Source organism: Leopardus geoffroyi, chromosome C3 (genome assembly GCF_018350155.1).
Source record: "Leopardus geoffroyi isolate Oge1 chromosome C3, O.geoffroyi_Oge1_pat1.0, whole genome shotgun sequence".
Lineage (NCBI taxonomy): Eukaryota > Metazoa > Chordata > Mammalia > Carnivora > Felidae > Leopardus > Leopardus geoffroyi.
Genome location: NC_059338.1, coordinates 71,924,037 through 71,947,007, shown reverse-complemented (window position 1 = coordinate 71,947,007; position 22,971 = coordinate 71,924,037). Strand labels below are relative to the sequence as shown.

The window sequence follows — 22,971 nt, the reverse complement described above, 5'->3', positions numbered from 1 at the left end:
CCCCGCTGCCTTCCACTTTCCTACAGCAGGGAGAATAGCAGCTTCTCTGTATCCACCCTGAGGGATCCCAGCCTCAGGGTTTGGGGTGCTCTGCGAGTGCACACACAAGCACAATGGGCTGCTTGTCGGGACATGCCCTAGATGGCCTCTCTGAGAGGTCAGACTGTGACGGGGAGGGGGGGGGGTGGTGGCTGGGGGGTGGAAATTCCCTCTGGGTGCCCGGGGTGGGGTGTCTGCTGCTCCAGTTCTGGCCCGTCTGGACAGCAAGGAGCCAGGATGCAGGGATGCCCGATGCCAGCCCGGGCAGCTGGTACTTCCCAGGAGCCACAAGATGGCCAACTGGATAAACAAGGATGTGCCCCCTGCTGGCGCTCCGCGGGGCACACCTGATGGCCCAGCCTGCCCTCCCCTGCAGGTGGGGCCCCAAAGACAGCTTCCCAGAAGAAAGGCACTGGCAGTGAGCCAGGAAGGGTGCACGGGCGCTCGCTGGCCGGGGCAGGGGCCGAGGCGGACCAGGAGGCCGTCTCAGGGAGCGTGTGCCTCTCCCTCTCAGGGAGCTCTTGAGTTCTGTCCCAGCAACTTGATTCGGAAGTCACGGCACTCTCTGGGCAGAGGCTGGCCGTGGAATTCTATGTTCCATCATCCTGGTGCCCAGGGATCGTGTCATGAGCACGCTGTGAAGGCGCACACATGGGTTGTGTCTTTCCACAGTGACGGCTTTATTCAGTCACCCAACAAGGCTGACGCCATCATAGAGCAGGTTCTGGGTTCCAAACGCAGGGACATTTCGCCCCGTGATTAACTTGGCTTCTTCCACGGCACCCGGAGCAGAACACGAGACAGGCCACACGACAGACCAGGCAACGGAAGGGGGTCAAACGCCAAGTCAGTCTGCGGGCGCACAGTGGAGAGGAAGCCTCGGTCCCGTCCGAGCCAGCTCTCGGCACTCACTGCTCATCACGTTCAAGCCCTGAAGGATCTCGGGGCTGTTCGGAGACCAGTCGGGCAGAGGCCTCGGCCGCAGCTGCCCTTTTGAGGTGGTCACACGTAGAGGGGTCGTGTCTGAAGAGTCTGACGGTTTGCTGCAAAAGTCTGCCCCTTTTAAGGGGGTTTAGCTGGTCCCGGGGCCCCAGCGGACCTCCTCTGCTTCTGCTTGTCGTCAGTTCCGGGGTGTCCGCTGATGCTGGTCTGGCCGAGATCTCGTGGCGGCGGTGTCCTTCACTGCCTGTGTCGCTGCTTGACACAGGCCCCCGCTGGACCTGAGTGACTCCACCTTGCTGTCTGCAGACGGCCAGCAGCAGGTACAGCTCCTGCCCTCCAGCATCCAGCTCCATCTAGCGCCTCCTACTGGCCACGCGGAGTGGCAGCGGGAAGCCGGGCAGAGGCCTGCGGCACGGACATGAGCCCTGACTTGGCCAGCACCCTCCCGCCACTGAGGCCGCACCCCCAGGCCTCCTTCAAGCCCCACAGAGCAGAGTGGACGATGCTCCAGCCAAGGGCGACGAGCGGGAAGCCGGGGCCTCGCCGGCATCTCACAGCATCCTCCGCCCTCCCGGCTGCACGAGGGCAGCCTTGGCCGCTCCGACTCCCTCCCACCACCCTTTCGGGCCTCAGCCGGGTGTGAACTCACGCACCGAGAAGCGGCCCACGCCCCTGCCTGCCCTGCGCTGGCAGGCACACGTGCACGTGTGCCCTGACCCACCCCACTCACATGCATGTGCACACGTGCTCACAGGCCCCCGGCCTGGCCCAGCTTCTCGGCCGTCATGGGGCGTCACTGGGCAGGGCCTCAGCCTGTCACGGGGCTGGCTCTCCTTCCCAGGTGGCGGGGCCTGGGCGCGCCAGGGCTTCGCACAGGACTGGCTGAGAGCGCCATGGGAGGGCCGGAGGGAGGACGCGCCGGGGAGCCCAGGGGGCTGCGGCCCCTTCCCCACAGAGGCTGCTGCGCTGTGTCGGGGAGGCCGGGCTCTGGGGTCTGCGGACCGGCTGGCCTGGTCTTGGCTGGGTGGCCTCTCCTTCTGCAGCTTGACATCCTGTCGTAAGCTGGTGGTAATGGTGTCCTCCCCTGGGGTGAAAATGGAAGGGGATAAAGTGTGTGACGCGTCTGGAACAGCCCGGAATCAGGAGACGATGTGCCGGTGAAGAGGAGGGTGGTAAGGTCGGGGCTCCAAGGCGTGGGGTTGCTTCAAGCCATTGGGAAGACGGGGGGTGAAAGGGGACAGACCGCAGAAGGGTCTGGAGGGCCCCGTGCAACAGGAGAAGGGACCCAGGAAGCTTCTAGGGCTCCAGAGAGTGAGGCTGCCAGACGGCCGTGGAGCAGGGTGACTTCGGGGCCACTCTCCTCACCGGGAGACAGCAGGGAACGGCCGAGGCCACACTGACTGGGGAGCCTGGGCCTTCCTCGCCGGGTCCAGACCTCGAGCTCACACCCTTTTGCCAGGTAGGTCAGGGTCCAGGCGGGGCGGCCACGGCCACCTTTCCCCCAGCCGGGTGGGCACCAGGCAAGGTGGCTTTGAAGGGGAACGTCGCGTCCCCAGCGCTGCTCCGCGACCCTCCATTCCCAAAGCCCTGCGCAGACGAGCCCAGGTTCCCCCTCTACCTCATTCTCCACGCTACCCTGTTTGTGCGTCCGCCGAGGCCCCTCTACAGGAAGGGAGCATCTGCCGGGCCCAGCTTGGCACCTGCCACCTGGAAGGCCCTGTGTTGCTGTGGCAGGATCGTGTCTGGGACCCGGAGAGGCCAGCTGGCTGGCCTGGAGGCTGGGACGCCCTGCTGGTGGCACCACCTTGTTGGCCGTGCTCCAGAAGCCCAGCCGGTGGGCAGACAGGGGCTTGGTGCCTCAGCCACCTGGACCCTCGGTCTGCAAACAGGAGCCAGGTGAGAGAGGACTTGTCCAGCTGGAGATGGGGGCCCCCCCGCACTGGTCATGCAGTCATTCGTTCAGTCCACAAACACCTCTCCTGTCTCCCGTGTCTTGGGCACCGTGCCTGGCTTTGGCCCACGCGGCCTCAGCTGGGAGTGGGAGGGCCAGTGGTTTTCACAGGAAGGTGGGCCCCGGGGGCATCGGGGACATCGAGTGCCGGCGAGGCTCCTACACCTGGCTGGGTCTTCCCAGCAGCGAGGCCTCGGGCAAGCTTCCTGCCTCGCTTCCCTTGTCTTCACCACAGGGACCTCCATGTGGCCAACCTTGAAAGGCACTGATGCGCATCTAATGAGATGATGCCAACGGGCACCATCTGTGCTCACCTGTACCCTCTGCCTCATGCGAGGTTCCCAGGGCTGACACTGGACTTCCTGGCCTGGGACTCACTCTTGGCCTCCATCCCTGAATCTTAGCAACGCCAGCAAATTGGTGCCCCCTTCAGTCCCCAAGGCCCCCAGCAATGACAGCTGGGGTTGAGGAGTCCGTCCACCTCACTCTTTCACCCGGGTGGGACGGTTCCGGGGTGAGGGATCTACGCAAACACCAGGCGATTCCCCTGGGATGAAGCCCGTGGCCTGCAGGGGTGACCGGCTGGACAATGCCTTCTCTTTCCCTAGAGATGGCCCTTTGTGGCCTGAATGAGTCACTTGCTCTCCGATCCTCAGCTCAGGGGCTGCTTCTAGGGGAGCTCAAACCTGGCACCCTCGGTAGCCGGCCTGTGGTCGATCAACCAGCAGCCGTGGCAATGATAATGAGGACCTCAGTTGTCGCGGGAACCCTTGGACAGGCTGCAGGCATCCGCACAGTAGACCAGACTTCTATCTGCGTCTGTGGTTTGATGTTCCCTGGGCTACTGAGTCCAGGAACACATTTTCAAGTAGTAGCTGAACGGGATGTCTCCCCACCAAGGGAGCCCTGTCTCTGGCAGCGGCCGTGGGGAGGCAGGCCTGGGCCGAGAACCACAGGCACTGGGCCACAGTCTGGCTCCGCGTTGTAGCTGGGGCGGTGGAGGGGGTGGGGCGTGTGTGGCACCGAGGCTTAGAGCCTCCGTCTCCCGAGTTGGGTTTGGGGGCCTTCCTCCAGGCTGGCCCTGAGAGTCAGACAGGGGTAGAGTGCTCTGTTACCTGCAAAGCCCGGCCATCCTCCTAGACCCCTCGGAGCCCAGATGGTCCAGGAAAGGTGTGTCTACACAGGCATCGTGACCTCCGAGGAGGGTCGAAATGTGACAAAGATTGTGATCTCAGATGCCGTTAATTGGAAGGACCGATCCAAGGGTAGGGAGAGGGATTCTTACGGAGGGGAGATGAGAGAGAGAAAGGGGGAAGAAAGGAGAGGCAGAGACAAGACAAAGAGAGACGCGGGGGCAGGGAGGGAGCCCCTCAGGGGTGCGCGGGGAAGGTTCAGCAAGCAGCTCACCCACAAAACTGTGCAGCTGTATCTGGGCCTAAGTTTACTACCGGTTATACGCTCATGAAAGATACGTGGCACACCAGTCACAGAGGAGAAGGAAATACACCGGACTCTCTATGGGGCGTCCCACACGGCCAGCAGACGCGTTTGCTCGCAGCCGAAGCGAGGTGCCCATTCTGCCTGGGCGGCTGACTGAGAGTTGCGTCCGTGTTGGAGAGCAAGAGGCACTTGCCTCCGCAGAGATGCCACCTGGGGGCTCCCGATCGCGGTTGTCAAACCCCCGGTCTTGGGCCACTCACAAGGCTAACGGCTACGATCGCTTCCGCGTAGGCAACGGTCTCTCTCATTTTCTTTTTTTTTTTTTTTTTTTTTTTTTTTTAATTTTTTTTTTTTCAACGTTTATTTATTTTTGGTACAGAGAGAGACAGAGCATGAACGGGGGAGGGGCAGAGAGAGAGGGAGACACAGAATCGGAAACAGGCTCCAGGCTCTGAGCCATCAGCCCAGAGCCCGACGCGGGGCTCGAACTCACGGACCGCGAGATCGTGACCTGGCTGAAGTCGGACGCTTAACCGACTGCGCCACCCAGGCGCCCCATCTCTCATTTTCTGAAGTCCAAGCAATCGACAACACGATAAACCCAGACGCGACTTTGTCTCCTGCCGATTTCCGTCCGCCGAAGGGGTGCACAGCGAGCGGGGAAGGGGCGCACAGTAGCCCCGCCACGGCGCGTGTCTGCCGTCTCCACCGGCTAGGAACAGCAGGCAGAGTGGGGAGAAGGGAAGAAAGGACGCGGAGAGAAAGCATTAAGTGGGAAAGTGAGGCGGGAGCAAAGGGAGGGAGAGGGGCTGTGCGGTGGGCTGGGCCCAGACCCAGAGCGGTCAGTGGAAAGGGCAGGCCGGGCAGGTGGCACTGGGGCCACAGCAGGGAGCCCAGGGCTGTTTGCACGCTGGGGCCCCCGACCAGAAGCCCCCCAAGCACATCACGGCCGCCGAGGCTGTAAATTAGAGAACATTTAAAATTCAGCTTCTCTGGGGCACCTGGGTGGCTCAGTCGGTTAAGCATCTGACTTCAGCTCAGGTCATGATCTCACAGTCCGTGAGTTCGAGCCCCGCGTCGGGCTCTGTGCTGACAGCTCAGAGCCTGGAGCCTGCTTCAGATTCTGTGTCTCCCTCTCTCTCCCTGCCCCCCTGCTGCTCATGCTCTGTCTCTCTCTCTCTCAAAAATAAATAAAAAACATTAAAAAAGATAGTAAAATAAAATTCGGCTCCCTACCACACTCGCAGCCTCTTAAGCACTCAGTGGCCACCTAGGGCGAGGGACTGGTGGCATCTTAACCGGCCCCGCGTGGAGTGCGGTGCCCAGCAAAGTCTGAGCAGTGTGTCTTTGGATCACAAAAGTTTTCCTCGTCCCGTTTCCCCAACTCCATGCAAACCAACGTTATTTAGATTATCTGGACTTCTCAGGGAATGTGGTTCGTCTGCCTGAACACCAACGTGTCTCATAAGTTCCGCTTGTCTAAGTGGCCCCGTGGGGATGACCACAACCCCGTCTCCCTCCGTTTGCCATAGAGAAGAGCCCAGAGCCAGCCGTGAGGCTCTGACAGAGACAGGAGCCAGCACTGACCTGCCACAGAACATTCTACCCGGTCCCGCCTGCTTTCTCTGCTCCTTCCGAAGCACCGCACGCACCTCCCGTGCACCTGACGAGACCAGGAGCTTCCCAGCAGGAGGGCACCGGAGCTGACCTAACCATGTCCTTTTTCTATAAAGTGTCCTGAAGAGAAGGGAGGTGTCTGACTTGGCTTTTACCCTTGTGGCAAGTTTGAAATACTCATTTTCCCGTGCTTTCATTTCCTTACCTGCAGGATGGGATGTGAGTCGGGGCTCCATCGGTTAAGCGGCCGCCTTTGGCTTGGGTCATGATTTCACGGTCCGTGGGTTCGAGCCCGGCGTCGGGCTCTGTGCCGACAGCTCGGAGCCTGGAGCCTGCTTCAGATCCCGTGTCTCCCTCTCTCTCTGCCCCTCTCCCACTCCCACTCTGTCTCCCCCTGTCTCTCTCTCTCAAAAATAAAAATAAACATTCAAAATAAAATTAAAAAAAAAAAAGATGGGGGCATGAGTGAGGAATGAGAGCTCACCACATATCATTCTTTCCTTCGCTCATTCATTCATCATCATCATCACCTGCCACAGAGAAGCCGCTGCCTTTCCCCCTCTCAGGGGTCCGCCGTAAGGGTTCCCCACAAAAAGCTCTGGGTTTTTCTGGATGGTGTGACAAAGCCTGTGCCGTTTGGGGGAATATTATACACATGGAACGCTGTCGTATGAAGGGAGGCTTGACTTCTTCTCACTCGGCCTGATTCCCTCGGGTTTCGTTCAAGCTGTTGCCCGTGTCACTAGTTGGTCCCTTTGATTGCTGAGAAGTGTTCCATGGCGTGGACAGAGCACGGCCGGTGTCCGCATTCGCCCGCCCAAGGGCATCTAGGTTGTTTCCAGCCCTGACTGTTTTGAACGAGGCTGCGGGGGTTTGCACGGGCACATGTCTTCATCGCCGGGAGAAGTGCCCTCGAGCGACAGCTGGGCCATGCGGAGCTTGCGTGTTCTGCTTTAGAAGAAGCTGCCGGACCATGTTCCTTTGTGACTGACAGCTTGACATCCTCGCCAGCCACGTGTGGGCAACCCAGTTTCTCTGCGTCCTCACCGGCATGTGGTGTGGTCTCTCTTTTTTTATTGTGGCCTTTCTGACAGGTGACATCTCATTGTGACTAACGCTCAATTCGCATTTCCACTACGGACGGTGATGTTGAGCATCTTTTTTTTTTTTTTTTAATGTTTATTCATTTTTGAGAGAGAGAGAGAGAGACAGAGCACAAGCGGGGGAGGGGCAGAGAGAGAGGGAGACACAGAATCCGGAGCAGGCTCCAGGCTCCGAGCTGTCAGCACAGAGCCCGACACAGGGCTCGAACCCACAAGCCTTCGAGCCGTGAGATCATGACCTGGACCAAAGTCGGACGCTCAACCAACTGAGCCACCCGGGCGCTCCCAGATGCCCCAGATGTTGAGCATCTCTGAGTGCTTGTTGGTGAAATGTCTGTTCGTGTGTTCTGGTCCATTTTCTAATTGCATTTTCGTCTTTCGAATGCAGAGTTTTGAGAGTTCTCTAGACTGTAGACGATACTTCTTTGTAGGATTCTGTGGCCTGCAGAGACGACCTCCACGTCTGTACCTCATCTTCCCATCGTCTTCACAGGGTCTTTAGCAAAGTAAAACATTTTAATTGTGGGGAAGTCCAATTTATCCATTGTTCCTGCCACGGGTTGTGCCATAGTGTCAAGCTGCGAGCACTTGGCCTGGGCCCTGGATGGTATCTTTCCCAAACCTTTCTAATGTTTGTAGGATCAGTGGACATACCATCTTTTTCATTCCCGATATGGACCATGTGGGGCCGTGTGCTGACAGCTCGGAGCCTGGAGCCTGCCTCTGTCTCCCTCTGTCTCTGTCCCTCCCTTACTTGTGCACTCTCTCTCTCTCAAAAATAAATTAACATTAAAAACTTTTTTTAATTAAAAAAAAAGGAGGGCTTATTTGAGAATAGCAAAAAATTGCAATCCAGGACAAGCAAGCTAGGTCAAAAGCATTGGAAGGCTCTTTTATGGAGGAAAGGGGGAGCTGGGGATGGGGGGCTCCCCAAAACAGAAGTCCATTGGACTAAACTGGATGCCTAGTGGCTGCTCATTGGCTGGGTCATTCGTGAGGGAACTTTCTGTCTAGTCTGGCGGAGTGAAGCTATATCTGCCTGCAAGGTGTGGGTTCCTCTGCTGGAGAATCTGCAGTTGACGAGGAGGGGGAGGTGGTGAGCGAGCACTCCAAGCTGGCCTTCCCCCCCACCCCCCTGCCCCCGCATTCTAAATAAAGTTTCCCTTTTTCCACTTTCACATAATGTACACATTGAATTTAATATAAATATGTTCTAACTTCCATCGTGATTTCTTTCTTTCTTTCTTTCTTTCTTTCTTTCTTTCTTTCTTTCATCTTAGGATATTTAGAAATTTACTGCTTCATTTCCAAAGACTTGGGGATATTTTGATTTTCGTTATTAGTTTTCTTTACTCAATTTCACTATGGTGGAAAACCCACTCAAGATGGTTTCAATCCACTGAAATTGTTGAGAATTGCTGAACACCCAACACAGGGGACAAAAACTTGGTAAACATTTCATGTCCACTTGAAAAACAAACTTTTCAGCTGTTGGATGCAGGGCTCTCTATGGCATTCCACTGAGATTGTTAATCCTGATGTTCAGAGGGTCTCTCTATTAATTTGCTGGCTTGTTTTATCATACACAGGGAGGAGCCCTGAAATCTACCACCGCATCTTTTCTTTCTGTTACTGTTCGCTTCAGAGATGTTGAGGCCATGTGAACAGATGCCTACAAATTTAGAGTTCTGGCGGCTTGTTGGAGCCGCCCTTCCCAGTTGGGAAAAGCTCTCCATTATAGCAATGCTTCTTGGGTTGGCATCACCTCGGATACTAGAAGCTCTACCAGCCTTCCTTTGTTTACTGTTCGCACCGTGTGCCAATTACTAAAAACAGCTCAGCCCCAGAGCTCCCAAACGTGCCCCACCCCCCGCCCCGGCCCCGCACGCCCGGCTTCCCCTCCCCGGTGCCGCCATGCGAGGCTCCGCCGCTAGGGGCGCCGGATGCGGCAGGCTCCTTCCGGTGCACTTCCGGCTTGTTCTTCGCGACTTCCGGTTCAGTGGCTTCCGGGTTGGGGGGGGGGGGGGACGCTGTTTCGCTTGGTGGAGGCCTCTTCTCCGCCACTGCCGTCCTGTTTTGCTGTTCTTCCGGCGTCGTCGCGACTAGTGTAATCGCGCCCCCCACCCCCCCGAGACCCCAGCCAGAGACACCACCACTCACGGGGTGTGGGCCCGGCCCGGCCACAGATTCGGCCCTTCTCCCGGAATCTTTGTAGGAGCTCCATAGGGCCACCCACTCCCTGGAGCTTTTAATTTGTATTCACCCCAACTTCACTGTAACTCCAGCCCTAGGAGTGGAAGCTCCCCCGCCTAATCGTGTTTCCCTCCTGTAGGGGTTGGCGGCCTGAAGGCCAATCTGGCAGCTTGTTTTACTAGGATCTTTTATATACTTAAACGTTGGGGGCGGGGGTCTTTTGAAAAATTGTATGAACTTCGTCTAAATTCTATCGAGACCTCTAACCTGTTGGTAAATTATGCAAAAACCAAATTAAACACGTCAGCTTTTATCACTTCCCTCCCGCCGTTTATGCCATTTGTATCCAGTTGTCTCTCTTATTTTCTTTAACCTTCCAAAGAAGGAATTATTGCTGTGCCGTCTCATCAAAGGTTGCTCTGATTTATCCACATGTCTGAGTCCTCTCGTGTTGCTGCAACAAAATGAAGACGGAGTGGCTCGAACAACAGAGATTTGTTTCTCACAGATCTGGAGGCTGGAGTCTGAAGTCACGGTGCCAGCAAATTCGAGTTCTGGTGGCAGGGAGACAGTGGTCTGCTGTCTTCTCTCCTAAGGATGCTAATGCTTTTGGCTCAGGTCCCCACCTCATGTAGCCTTAATTACTTCCTTAATCCAAGTAGAGTCACATTTGACATGAGGACGTCAATGTATGAATTTTCCAGGCACGAACGTCAGTCCATAGCACCACATGTTAATATCATTCTTTGTTGATGATTCTACTTTTGTGTCAGGTATTATTATCACACCACCACCACCCTGCCCCTTAAAGAATGTTTCTTGCTGGGGCGCCTGGGTGACTCAGTCGGTTGAGCGTTTGACTTCAGCTCAGGTCATGATCTCACAGTCTGTGAGTTCGAGCCCGGTGCCAGGCTCTGTGCTGACAGATCAGAGCCTGGAGCCTGCTTCAGATTCTGTGTCTCCCTCACTCACTGCCCCTCCCTCGATCACGCTCTGTCTCTCTCTCTCTCTCTCTCTCAAAAAGGAATAAATGTTAAAAAAAAATTTTAAAAACCAGAAAATATCTTTAACTATTCAATTCCACACTAATTTCTAGTTATTTTCTTTCCTTCAAGGTAATAATGCCTCATCTTCCGTCTTCCATACTGAAGTTGGGGTCTACATAAGTGGAATTGCTCATCTTTTTTGGGCCTATCTTTTCTCCCTGGCAGCTTTTAATACTTCACCTTGGCTTTGAAATCCTGAAGTTTTACCCTGAATGTGTCTCAGTGCAGATCCGTTGGGATCGATTGCAGTATGTCTCTGTTACATCACTGTTGAAAACTCACCTGTTCCTCTTTCTTTGAATATTGCCTGTGTCCCGTTCTCTGTGACCCTCTCTTGAGATCTGCCTACTTCTGTATTAGACAGTCTCCTCTTTCCCACATCTTCTAGGCTTTTCTTTGTATCTTTGATCTCTTCATCTCTGGACTGCATTGTGATCATTTGTTAGCTGATTTCCACTTGTTGATTCTGTCTTCATTATATGTGATCTGTTGTTGATTCCTCAAGGTTTTGTATTCTGTGGTTAGATTTCTCGTTTCTAGAAGTTCTCTTTAGTTTCTTTCTTTCCTCCTTCCTTCTCTTTCTCGTGTGTGTGTGAGGCCCACTGATGTTTTTTCCCTGTATCTTGTTCTTTCCTCATGTTTTTTAATGCTTTTATAGCTTTTTTTAATGCTCTTTTGTATCTTTAAGCAAATTTGTATTATAGTCTAGATTATACCCAGTGTTTGGTGGGCTACTTCTACATATTGTTTCTTGGTTTTGTGTGTGTGTTTTTGGTAACTTTTGATATTTTAGCAGATAATGATGAGGTCTTGGGAGATTCTTTTTTTTCTTTAATGTTTTATTATTTTTGAGAGAGACAGAGAGAGAGAGAGAGAGAGAGAGAGTGTGTGTGTGTGAGTAGGGGAGGAGCAGAGAGAGATGGGGACAGAGGCTCCAAAGCAGGCTCTGGACTGACAGCATTGAGCCAATGAGGGGCTTGAACTCACGAAATGCAACATCATGACCTGAGCCAAAGTCGGATGCTCAACCAATGGAGCCACCCAGGCACCCCCACCTAAGAGATTCTATGGCTCCTGAGTTGAGGGCTGTTGACCTTCAAAATAAAAGTTAAAAAATGGGCATATTCAGAGTATTGCAACTCAAGATACAGCAAAACCACAGGCGAGTCCCATAAACGAAGGGGAAGGAATGTTATGTTATGGTGAAGAAGGAGGAAGTGGGTGGGTTGTTCTGAAGGAGGGTCCACTGGAGAACAGCAGGGATTCAGCATGACGGAGGATGCTCATGGGCTGAGTTGCAGGGATGGTGGGTTTCTTGTAGGAGCCGCAGTGGCCACCTTTCCCTGCCGGGCCGGGGACTGATGATTCCCTCCCATCGAGGATGTTTCTGTCGGGACCGTAACTGAAACTTCTTCACCTGCAGTAGTGCGGCATAACTGCATATTAGCGAGGTTTCCTTGATTAATTTTCAGAGGGTATATGCCTTCGGGGAGCATCTTCTTTTGTTTTTCCAGCTCTCTACAGGGTAAAAACAATCTATTACTGCTAAACATTTCTTTCTTGTATTGGACTTTGCTGGAATAAACCAGTAGTGGAAATATAAACCCCAAAGTCGTAAGAGAGTCTCTAATTCTGAGGAGAAACTTCTCTTTATATGTTTTTCTCCATGCAGACCCAATACTGACACACACACGATTTCTTGTGCAGAGTGGATCTGTTTTCCTAGTTCTATATTTCCTTTGGGGTATCTCTCTTCTGAAGCTCCTTATTTGAGTCCTATCTTCCGGAGACCCAGTGCCTTGTCTCCCCCCTGACATGTGGCTCTAGGGTGACTCGAGAGAAGCGCATAATCTGAAGGCAGCTGCCAGACTCAGGACTTGTTGATTATATATTTTCATGATCCAGATTCTTTTTCCTCTCCTCTTTCTTCCTTAATTTTGCCACTGAAATGTTCAGATTGGCATGGCATACGCTTGAAAAGCATTTAAAATATTTCTGAGTCAACATTTTAAAGTGTTTTACAATGGGAGGGACAGGGGCATCTGGGTGGCGCAGTCCGTTAAATGTCCAACTGCAGCTCATGGTCACAGGGCCTGTGGGTTCGAGCCCCGCATCCAGCTCTGTGCTGGCAGTTCAGAGCCTGGAGCCTGCTTTGAATTCTGTGTCTCCCTTTCTCTCTTCCCCTCCCTCAGTCATGCTCTGACTCTCTCTCTCTCTCTCACACTAAAAAAAAAATTAAAATTTTTTTATAGTGGGAGAAATTTAACCTAAATATGGAGGCATAGTGCCAGGTAAAAACATTTCTATACTGCTTGTTTTTCTCCTTTTATTACATGGCTAACCCTCTACTTCAACCTCTGATTGTGATCATGAGAGTGTAGTGTATGTGCTTCCTGTGGTTTTGAGTGTACATGGAAACATGTCCAATGTGCCACCATTAAGTATGATATTTGTATTAGGTTTGGGGTAGGTTACTCTTATTAAATTTTTGAAATTTCATATTTTACATTAAAAATACTAAGGGAGCGGTGATGATCATATGGCTATTACCGTTCATTCTCGAATTATAGCAATAGACATCTTTGCATAAGATTGAACCATTCTTACATTTCTGGGGAAAACTGTACTTGTGCAGAACCTATCGTTACTTCATTCACTTGGGTTTAGAAGCTAATGGTACTTTTGGTTCACCATTTGTTGGCCTCCAACTTTCCTGGACCATTTTTGTCTCGTGGTCGTATCCATTCTGTAAAGGGAATGAGCTGGTAGGCGCTATCTAAGTGCTTGGGACAGAATGACATTTGAGACAGCGGGACATGCTTGTTCAAAGAGCAGAGGCCTCAGAGGGCCTGTGGGTTCAGGGATGTGCCAGCAGCTCTGTGGGCATCAGGGAAGGGGGCCCCGGCCATGTCCGCAACGCAAGATCTGGAGTCCACACTCCCCAGCTCCTCCTGTGAGCCTCTGTGTGACCCGTGGCGTCCGGCCACCGGAGGACGAGGACTGGCAGCTTGTGGAGCTTCAGAGACTCGTTCCCCTTGGAAGAGCACTGCCTAGACTCCACGGGGACCCTCGACGTCGCCTTCGTGTGTGTTTGCAGAGCCTACACACAGGTGCTGGATTTTCCACGCAGGCGCATCTGGGCGCGTATACATTTCCTAGCGGGACAGCGGGGGCATTGACGCACCGGCCCCCAGGCGCAACCGCACTCAGCAGGGGGACCTGCGGGCCCAGGGGCTCTCCGCTGAGCGCGCCTCCCTGTGACCACACAGTCTGGGCCGCGGACCTCTGCACGCCCTTCACGTGAACAAGAAACGACACCCGTCCCCCTCGTTGCAGCCACCGTGCTTGGGGGCTCCGTGTCGCCTACGCCACACGCGTTCTCGGGCCCGGCAGCCCCCGCAGCAGAGCCATTTGGTAACCACCCGTCCCCTCCCCGTGATGTGAGCCGTCACCTCTTCTCCGTGCCCGTGGGCCCTTGCCCTCGTGCTCCGCCTCCGATCACGGCCAATACACGGCTCTGCGCCTGCACGCGGTCGCCACCGCCTGGCCGTGGGCCGGTCACTTTGCTTCGCCCTCCTCCTTTATCCAGCGGGTGTCCACGGGGCATTACTCAGCCGCTCTCCCGAGACCTGGGGGATTAGCTCCCACTCACGTGTCACCCGGCCACCCGCGCGCAGCCCTCCCTCCACTAGGGGGAGGGCTCCCGGGGAAACCCACCAGCAGGCGCTTCTAGGTCTCAGCCACCACCCCTGGTGTTCCCGCCTCTTCAGGCCTCCCATCTGGGGCTCCTACGTCCTCGACCCTCGTGTTTACCTTCTGACCCTGGCACCTGTGTTGACCCTCGACCTCTTTTTCTGAGCAACCTGTGCATCGCCACCTTCCCCACTTTCCCACACGAGTATCTACCACACTGGGGACAATATATCCTCAACTCACCGTCCCCCCTCCCCCTCCCTCCTCCCCCTGTCCCCTCCTCTTCCTCTCCACTCCTCTCCCTCTCCTTCCTCCCCCTCCCCATCCTCTCCCCCCTCCCCCACCTCCTCCTCCCCCTCCTCCTCCCCCACCTCCCTCTCCTCCCCCTCCTCCAAAAGCTTCATGCCTCGCCCACCAGCACCATCAGGTCAGTGAAAGCTGTCCCCATCTGCTCACCAAACCCCTGCTGTAGGGATTCTCCAGACGCCCACTTCTGGGCTCCCTGCCGTCTTACACAGCGTGTTCCTGGCCTGTCTTTGAAGACACTCCACCATCAGGTGGCCGGGCCAAGTCCTGCGTGGGGGTGACGTCCCGCCTCTTTGCTCTTTGTGGGGAGGTGCCCACTTTTGCCTGCCCTTACATAATAGGGGCCTCCCCCCGCTCCAGTCCCAGGCTGTGAGTTTGGGGCAGCTGGGGGATGCTGTTCCTGGGGACGAGCGTGAGCGGCAGGACGCGAGCACACAGCCTGTGCCGGGGAAAGGGACGTGCACACGGTAGGAGGTGACAGACGCTGTTTGAAATCCTCTCCACTCCTGGAGTTGTGGGTCAACCCTCGGGGGGCCGCCCTCTGCACCGGCCCCCAGGATGCATTTAGGCCTCTGCCGTGGAGGGTTCAGACGTGACAGAGACGGGCCTCGTCCATGCCTCAGGGATGGCCCAGAAACCATCCATGCCCTGCCCCATGCTGCCTCCTTCTGGGGCCACGGAGACTCTTTCTGGAAGGTTCCCAGGGTGCCGCGCCCAGCCGTGTCCTTGGGTCAGCCCTGTCACAGCAGGTGGGGAGGGGGCGAGGAGAGGAAGGTGAAGGAAGGAGGTGCTCAGTGCAGCCCCGACAGGGGGTCAACAGGGTCAGGAGAAGAAAGCCCTTGTCTTCTGCAGACGGGGAGTGTGACCCTCGTGCCTCTTTGGCGGCTGCAGCTCAGCTGAGAAATGAAAAGAGGACCCTGCTCCCGTCTCCCTGGCCGAGGCTCACGTGTTGGTCGAAGGCACGTGGGCGAACCTGTGAGCCCAGGCACCTGTGCCAGTCGCTGGGCGAAGTCCGAGTTCATTCCACAGGATCCCTGATGTGGGAGGAGCTGAGGCAGGGCAGACATGGTGCCGCCCCCGTCAGAGGAGGGCCGTCCCTGGGACCACGTCCCCGCACCCCGTGCCCTGCCCAGGAGCCCTTCCCTGCTGACGTCTCCCGCCCACTGCATCCTGTCTTCCACCGACCCCGATCCTGCAAAGGCCGGGAGCCTCCGAGCGCTTCCCTTGCCAGGTGACCCTCAGGCCCCCCCGCAGTGCTGAAACCCTCGGAGACGGACAGAAGGACAGAGCGTCGGCCACGAACAGTTACAAGGCTTCCGTTCAGAGACGAACACTAGTACTCGAGACCTCCCCCACCCCCCTGCCAGGGCCGGACTTGCTCGAAAGGGAGCTGTGGGCTGGGCCGACTGGATTTGGTCCCCCCCACCTGTTCTCCGGCCCCTCGAGAGGCAGACCACGCGTTAACCAGCGGAAAACGGGTTTAATGCTGAGGTTCCCAGCACCTGCGGCGAGTCCGGGTCATCGGTGCCACGCTCCCAAGGCACCGCCCGAGGCCCCTCACACAGAGGACAGAGTCAGGAAGGCGGCCAGCCAGGCCCCGCTGCTCCTCAAGCGGCTTGCTCGTCCGCCTTCTCTGAATTCCGGCTCGCGGACGTTCGGCTCCTGCGTATTGCACAAGAACTCCGAACAGCAGTGCGCGTACAGGAAGGGCATAGGCTCGACGAGGACAAAGGACTTGAGTCCCGGAGCAAACGGAGCACTTACTGGACAATACCTGGAGCACTGCTTCGAAACATAGAAGAAACGCGGATAGATTCCTGACAGGAAGTGAAGAGAAAGGCACCACGTGAACTGAGAGCAGCGACACCAAAGCGCTTCGGGCCTGTGCCCGTCCCATCCCGACCTTCTGGTGCCCCCGCTCAGAGGCCACGGTTGAAGAGGCCCCTCGTCTACGGGGCGGTCGGGAGCCACCGCCCAGGACGGGGTCCGGCCTTTGTGTTCACGGCTGCTTCTGGGGCAGGGGGTGGCTTGCGTGCGGTGTGACCACGAGATGCTCCCCCCACCCGGCGGCCCCGCCCCGCCCCGCCCCTCCCCGGCTGGCCTGTCCACGAGCAGGGGGAGCCCGGGTCTGGGGCTCTCCGCCCGGGGATGTACAGGCTCCCAGGCCTCACCGCTCACCACCAGGTCGCTCTGGACTTTGTAACCACGGGACAGGCAGGGGAGCAAGGGGCTCTTGCCCATCCTGGCCACTGCCCGGGGCTCAGCGCCGGCCTCTCCTTGGGCCGGCGCTGTCACCGCGAGCCTGCTGTACACGGCCCGGCTCCACCCCGGCCGCCGGGTCACGCTGCTGGCTTCGCCTCATCTGTGGTTCACGGTGACAATCGCTTTTCCCTACGAGGTGATGACGTTCACGCGGGGCTTGCGTGAATCCCAAGCACCCCCTCAGCACCCTGCATGTTTCCGGGAACGCGGACCCGCCGGAAGGGGCTGACCCTCTGCCTCCCAGCGCTGGGCGCTGCTGGGCCTCCGCACTCCCCTTCGGGGGCTTCATGCGGCCTGGAGCTCCCGGGTGACATACACGAGACAGAGAGGTGGTCTCCACCCGTCTTAAAGCACACAACACTCCTTCCAGGACATAGCGTAAGCCCCGCCCCTCATTACGTACACCTCTTGTAACAGCACTTCTCGGTGGGGCGGTTGAAATGAAGGCTTTCGTCGTTCATTTAAAACGAATACAGATAACCCCTACACTTTTCTTCCCGCACCCCAATATTCCATCGCGTCCACTCCTGGCGCCCCGCCCCCCGTCGGCACTGCTCTCACGCAAGCTGGCCTGTCACCTGCCTGTGTTCTGACGTCTCAGGACTTTGCTCCATTTCTCTTGAACGAACGTGATTACATTAGTTACTCTCTGTCGAGAAAACCCAGACAGACCCCAACTGCTGAAAGGATCGACCGACTTTCCTGTGAACCCGGGATGCACGGAGATACTCACTCACGGCAACGGAAGTACAAAAGTGAAAATCCCTAGGACATTTTGATGGATTTGTGCAACCGAAACTATTCTCTATCTCGCAGACGTGACACTTCAGGGTTGCAGCTGAAAGGGGAAGAAAACCAGAGTGAAATACCACCGCTCTCCAGGCCTATCGGATGAGCACCGCCCCTTCCCCCATCTCTCCCTCCTCCAGGGAGCACAAAACCATGGGTCCCGAGTCCTTGTATTCTCCCCTGGGCTGCCCTCACCCTACCTCTCACACACATACGCACCCACACACACACGCATGCACACACACGCACGCACACACACACGCATGCACACACGGCACCTCAAGTTCAATGGCTCAAGAGATTTGCAATCTGCCTTCCAGGGCCCTTCCCACTCATCTTCCCCACTCCTCCCTCCCCTGCCCCAGGCCCTGCATCCCCTCCCCTGGGTGTGGCCCGCTGCCTGGTCTGCATTAGGGCAGGACTCATTCCCCGCTCCCCGGGGACAAGCCTGTCACCCTTCTGTGGCTCCTCCAGTTCTCTGACACAGGCCTGGATGGTCCTGTGAGGGCCGGGCCACGCATGGCGCCCAGCCTGATGTCTCCCAGGAAGGCAGGGACACTGAGGGGACAGCGCAGTGCTGGGGAATAAGCCAGGATTCCGGACACTCCTGCCGGCCCTCGGCAGGGGAGCCCCAAATCAACAAGCTCCCCCATCAGGTATCCAAATCCACAGGCTGCCCTCCTGACGCTCTCTCGCTCCCTGACCCCTGTGCCTGCCACTGCCCTGGGGCCCCCGCGGGGTCCAGGCATGGGTGGCCACCCTGTGTCTGCAGAGGCATTCTGTCCCGCTTCCTTCTCCCAGCCCAGGGGGTTGAGGGGCCCAGACTTACCTTGTTTTCCAGACACGGTGACGTTTGTCTCCACCCGCGGCAGGCCCGTGACCAGGAGCAAAGCAAAGAGAATCATCGTTTCCGTGGTGCCTGGCCCTGGACACGGGGAGTGAGGCCACGCGGTCAGCTCTGTGGCTCCGGGGTCAGACCTGGCCACCTGGGAGGCCACCCCGTGGGCCCAGGGAAGGCAGGGCGCTCCCTTGAAGAGTGTGGACGGCTACTGGCCATTCCCTAGTCCTGTGACCCAGTTTAGGCCCAAGCATACACGCCCACCAGATCCCAGTTCTGGCACCGTCACCCTTTGCTCCCACCCCAGCCCTCCAGGACGGTCTCCTGAACCCACCCTGCGTGGGCCCCACCCCACCCTTGACAGCAAAACAGGCCAGGGGTGGCCCTCTAGGCCTTCCCAGCAGATGAGAAGTAACTGCAGCCATGGACGCTCACTGAAGGGACTGGTGTGTTTGGCTTAAACGCCCTCCGAGACGCTCTCTGCGCGACGATTATTACGTATGTCGATCATTATACACGCAGCCGGTCGTTTCTTTATGTGACGCGTACGCGCTTCTTTTTAAGGCTTCTCTCGGTAGCCCCATGTTGTATGTTTGTTTTTTACCTTTATAGTTACATCTCTCTCTTTTCTTTAACGTTTATTTATCTTTGATGGAGGGAGAGCGAGACGGGGCACCAGCGGGGAAGAGCAGAGAGAGAGGGAGACGCAGATTCCGAAGCAGGCTCCAGGCTCCGGGCTGTCAGCACAGAGTCTGACGTGGGGCCTGAACTCACAAACCGTGAGATCACGACCCGAGCCGAAGTCGGATGCTTAACCCGCTGAGCCACCCTGGCGCCCCTATACTTACATCTCTTGAAACAACTTTCTTTCTCCAAGTTTTGTCGTGTAATATTTGCTCCCCGGGTTGTCACTTTTCAACGGCACCCTATCCTTCCCACCATCACCCTGGTTCACAACGGACCGCTTCCGACACAGTGAGCCTGTGCTCCTGTCCTCTCCCTTCGTGGCCCGGTTTTAGTTGCAGCATTTCTGCCTCATCAGATCAGACGGAGGAAAGCAGAAGTATTCAGTCCTATAGATAAAGAACCATCATTCCCCAAAGCAAACACTGGCCACACCGAAAATCAACAACGCGTCTTGTGCCCGTCAGAGAACTGAGGTCACAGAACTGGCACTTCCAAGTCTGGCGAGCCAGGTATGTCCCGCGAGGCAACCCTAAATATGCTCACCTGGAGCAGAAGCTGCGGGAACCACGAGCCGGTGGGAGCACTTCACTGTGATTTTGACAGAGGGCTGGAGGCTGAGTGCCAGAGCAGGAAGAGCCGTCCCGGGCTGGGGGGAGGGGGGGGTCTCCCGAGCGCACAAGAGTCTCCATCCAGCCCCCAGCACTTCGTCTCCGAGCCCTTTCTTTCTTCGAGTGGGTAACAACTGACAGTGCCACACAACACGCCCTCCCTCCAAGGAGCAACGCGTGAGAAAGATTCGAAGCTAAAGCGGGAGACGAAAACAAGGACACTCAAGAGTGTACAACCTAAGGCGACGACAGCTACAGCAAACTGTGCACAAAGTCCAGGCCCCGGGGCCCGTAACGTGAGTGCTCGCGCTCAGGGCCTACTTACCGCGCTTCCTCTCAACCCACAATACACGACCAACTGGCAGCCGGACACACAAGGCATGCCCGGAGCCAAGAGAAACCGTCCGCAGAGGAAAAGCCAGCACGAGGATGTGACACAGGTGACGGACGCGTCACCATCGTCAGAGAGGGGATGTGAAATGACTAGGACCAGGACACTAAGAGCGCCGGTGGAGAAGGCAGACCACACGTGAGAACAGATACGCAACGTGAGCTTAGGAAGGAAAACTCTGAGAGCCACATGGGAATGCTAGGAAGCAAAACCATGTCTTTTTTGATGAAAATGAGGACTATGTCGGGTGGGTCATCACTGCCCTCGACACAGCCGCAGAAAGACCCCGCGAACGTGAAGACGGGTCGGTAGAACTCTCCTTGCCTGAAACGCCAAGACAAACACAACAAGAAAACAGAACAGAGTGTCCAAGAACCGTGGGACGAGCTTCTTTTCGGGAACACCCAGCTCCCCGAAAGACCAAAAGGAGGAGGAGGGATGGCACGGAAGCATCCCTGAAACCATACTGGCTAAGGGCTTTCCAGCGGTCCTGACAGACATCGCTGTGGAGACTCGGGAAGCTTAGAGAACAGGACGCGCACAACCCCCGAAACAAATACACACACACAAAACCACCTCTACCGAGGCGTGCTCAAAGCACAGAAAATCACAGAGAAAGCTTTCCGGAACCCGGAGGAAGAAACAACACACGTGATGTGCAAAGAAACAAGAAGAGGGCTTTCCGTGCACTTCACATCGAACCACCCAAGCGAAAGAGCGTAAAAAACATTTCAGGTGTCGGAAGATGACATCTGCCAACCTAGAACCCGGTAGCTGGAGGAGCTCCCCTTCGAAGCACAGCAGACTGTAGTTTTTTAACGCCCGTGACACCCACCACACAGTGTGTCCGCTACTGACTTCATCTCTCTTCCAGTGTTGATCCACGATAAAATACAGAAATACGTTTGGAGTGGAAATCCCATCACGTTTCAAACATCGCAGTAAATAAAAACTAAAACACACGCTAAAAAAAAAAACAAAACAAAACTGCGAGGAAGCTCTCTTGACACATTTATCTGCGATTTCTGTACGTCCACACCTTTTCTGCCACATGCACTGAGCACAGAGGCTCGGTGCACATCAGCAGAGTGCAAGGCAGCTCCCGAGGGGTCAGCATCCGGCAGCCCCCTGCACAGGCCCCACTGCTCCCCTCCCCACCTGCACCTCCCCTCCTGACTCCTCTACCCACCTAAGCCTCCCCTGCACCTCCCCTCCTGGCTCCTCTCCCCACCCGCTCCTCCCCTGCCATCCCCTCCTGGCTCCTCTCCCCACCCACACCTCCCCTGCATCTCCCCTCCTGGCTCCTCTCCCCACCCACACCTCCCCTGCCATCCCCTCCTGGCTCCTCTCCCCACCCACACCTCCCCTGCATCTCCCCTCCAGACTCCTCTACCCACCCACACCTCTCCTGCATCTCCCCACCTGGCTCCTCTCCCCACCCACACCTCCCCTGCATCTCCCCTCCTGGCTCCTCTCCCCACCTGCTCCTCCCCTGCCCTCCCCTCCTGGCTCCTCTCCCCACCCACACCTCCCCTGCATCTCTCCTCCGGGCTCCTCTCCCCACCCACACCTCCCCTGCATCTCCCCTCCTGGCTCCTCTCCCCACCCACTCCTCCCCTGCCCTCCTCTCCTGGCTCCTCTCCCCACCCACACCTCCCCTGAATCTCCCTTCCTGGCTCCTCTCCCCACCCACACCTCCCCTGAATCTCCCTTCCAGGCTCCTCTCCCCACCCGCTCCTCCCCTGCCCTCCCCTCCTGGCTCCTCTCCCCACCCACACCTCCCCTGCATCTCCCCTCCTGGCTCCTCTCCCCACCCACACCTCCCAGCCCAGCAGGTCCCAGGCTCCCCCACCGGGCATGCCAGCAGCAGGCAGGCCTTTCCACACACCCCTCAGCCCTCCTCTTGCAGGAAGTCATCCACCTGGAGCTCAGCGGAGTTCCCCTCCTCCAACCCCCTCCACACCCCCATCCGCCCACCCCCGCAGGACAATGCTTGTCCTGATGGACTCGCTGACCCCGACCTCAAGAGCAGCTTGGGAAAAGTGCTGGGACACTGTCCACGCAGACGTTTCCTGCTCCTACAGGTGATGGGCAAACGTGCCCCTCAGCCACCCCCCCCCCCCTCGGCGGCCCTGAACGCAGACCCTGGCCCTCTCCTCCGGGATGGCCCCCCAGGCACCTGGCAGGGCCCGCTCCAGCTGCAGGGTCTGGCGGGGAGGCGGGGAGATTTCCGTCCCTGGAACTGGCGGGACCCAGCCAGAGACCTTTCCAGAGCACAGCAGCACCAGCAGGGAGGCCCAGAAGGACAGGCAGGAAAAGGTCGCCTTGCAGAGTAAGTAAGAAAGCTCTTCCAACCGGGACCCCGCCCCCACCGGTCCCCGCGGAAAAGACACGCGAGGGACAGCCACGCGAGGGACGAGTGACAAAACGAAGCCCGACGGGACCGGCCCCAGCGCCGGGAAGGAAGCGCACGCTCTGCAGGCGGAGGTCAGAGAAGGTTCCAGGAGACTGAAGGTCGCAGTCAAGGACCCGCTTTTCCTTCTCGAAACTAAACACACGACATCAAACTGGGCCCCGCACAGACGGCCTGGAAGAAGAAAGCGCAGAAACTGCGGGGAGAAGAGGTCCAGGCGGTGCGGGCGGGGCGGGGACTCCAGGGGCCCAGGGACCCCCGGGCAGCGGCAGTGGCAGTGGCAGCGCCGGTTGTGCCCGTGGGACTGAGGGGCGCCGGCAGGACCCCCGCCGTTGCAAGCACCCCCCACGCCAGCCCTGGGCCACGCCCCGAACCTCCTGGACCCTATATGGACGCCCCTCCCCTCACCCTTCACCCTACTGAGACTAGCCAGGCCTTCTGGAACCTTCCAGGCCCCCCCACGCGTCCAACCTTCTGCCAATTAACTTCCACGCTGCCCGCCTGTGAGGTGAGCCCCGAACCTTCCGGAACCTCTGGCGCCGCCGGACTCTCTGAGAGTGGGGCCTTCGAGGCTCGTGGAACCTTGTGGAACCCAGTGTGCGCGTGCGCATGCGTGGGCGCGGGGCCTGCCGGGAGTCGCGCGCGCAGCGACG

At 57.2% G+C, this 22,971-nt stretch overlaps 1 protein-coding gene across 3 annotated transcripts; it reads right to left on the bottom strand.

The window, feature by feature from the left end:
* Positions 1–15,790: 15,790 nt before the first annotated feature.
* On the bottom strand, positions 15,791–22,950 carry LY6K (lymphocyte antigen 6 family member K). Of its 3 annotated transcripts, XM_045453444.1 has the most exons (5): positions 22,840–22,950; positions 18,211–18,306; positions 17,326–17,430; positions 16,095–16,147; positions 15,791–15,992 (listed from the first exon to the last, which is right to left on the bottom strand). In XM_045453444.1, exons 2-5 carry the CDS (start codon positions 18,284–18,286, stop codon positions 15,888–15,890), a joined length of 339 nt encoding a protein of 112 aa, XP_045309400.1. In that variant the 5' UTR covers positions 18,287–18,306; positions 22,840–22,950; the 3' UTR covers positions 15,791–15,887. The 3 variants fall into 3 exon arrangements, with proteins under 3 accessions (XP_045309400.1, XP_045309399.1, XP_045309401.1); XM_045453443.1 differs by having other exon boundaries at positions 15,791–16,147; positions 22,840–22,948; XM_045453445.1 differs by having other exon boundaries at positions 15,791–16,147; positions 22,790–22,930.
* Between the last annotated feature and the right edge of the window lie 21 nt (positions 22,951–22,971).

Excerpts from the sequence above, each read along its gene's own strand:
- LY6K (XM_045453443.1), bottom strand. The coding sequence starts at position 18,286 with ATGATTCTCTTTGCTTTGCTCCTGGTCACGGGCCTGCCGCGGGTGGAG. Across the intron at positions 17,431-18,210 it reads CACCGTGTCTGGAAAACAAG|CTGCAACCCTGAAGTGTCAC; the intron begins GTAAGTCTGGGC and ends TTCCCCTTTCAG. Across the intron at positions 16,148-17,325 it reads TTGTACTTCCGTTGCCGTGA|GAATCTATCCGCGTTTCTTC; the intron begins GTGAGTATCTCC and ends ACTTCCTGTCAG.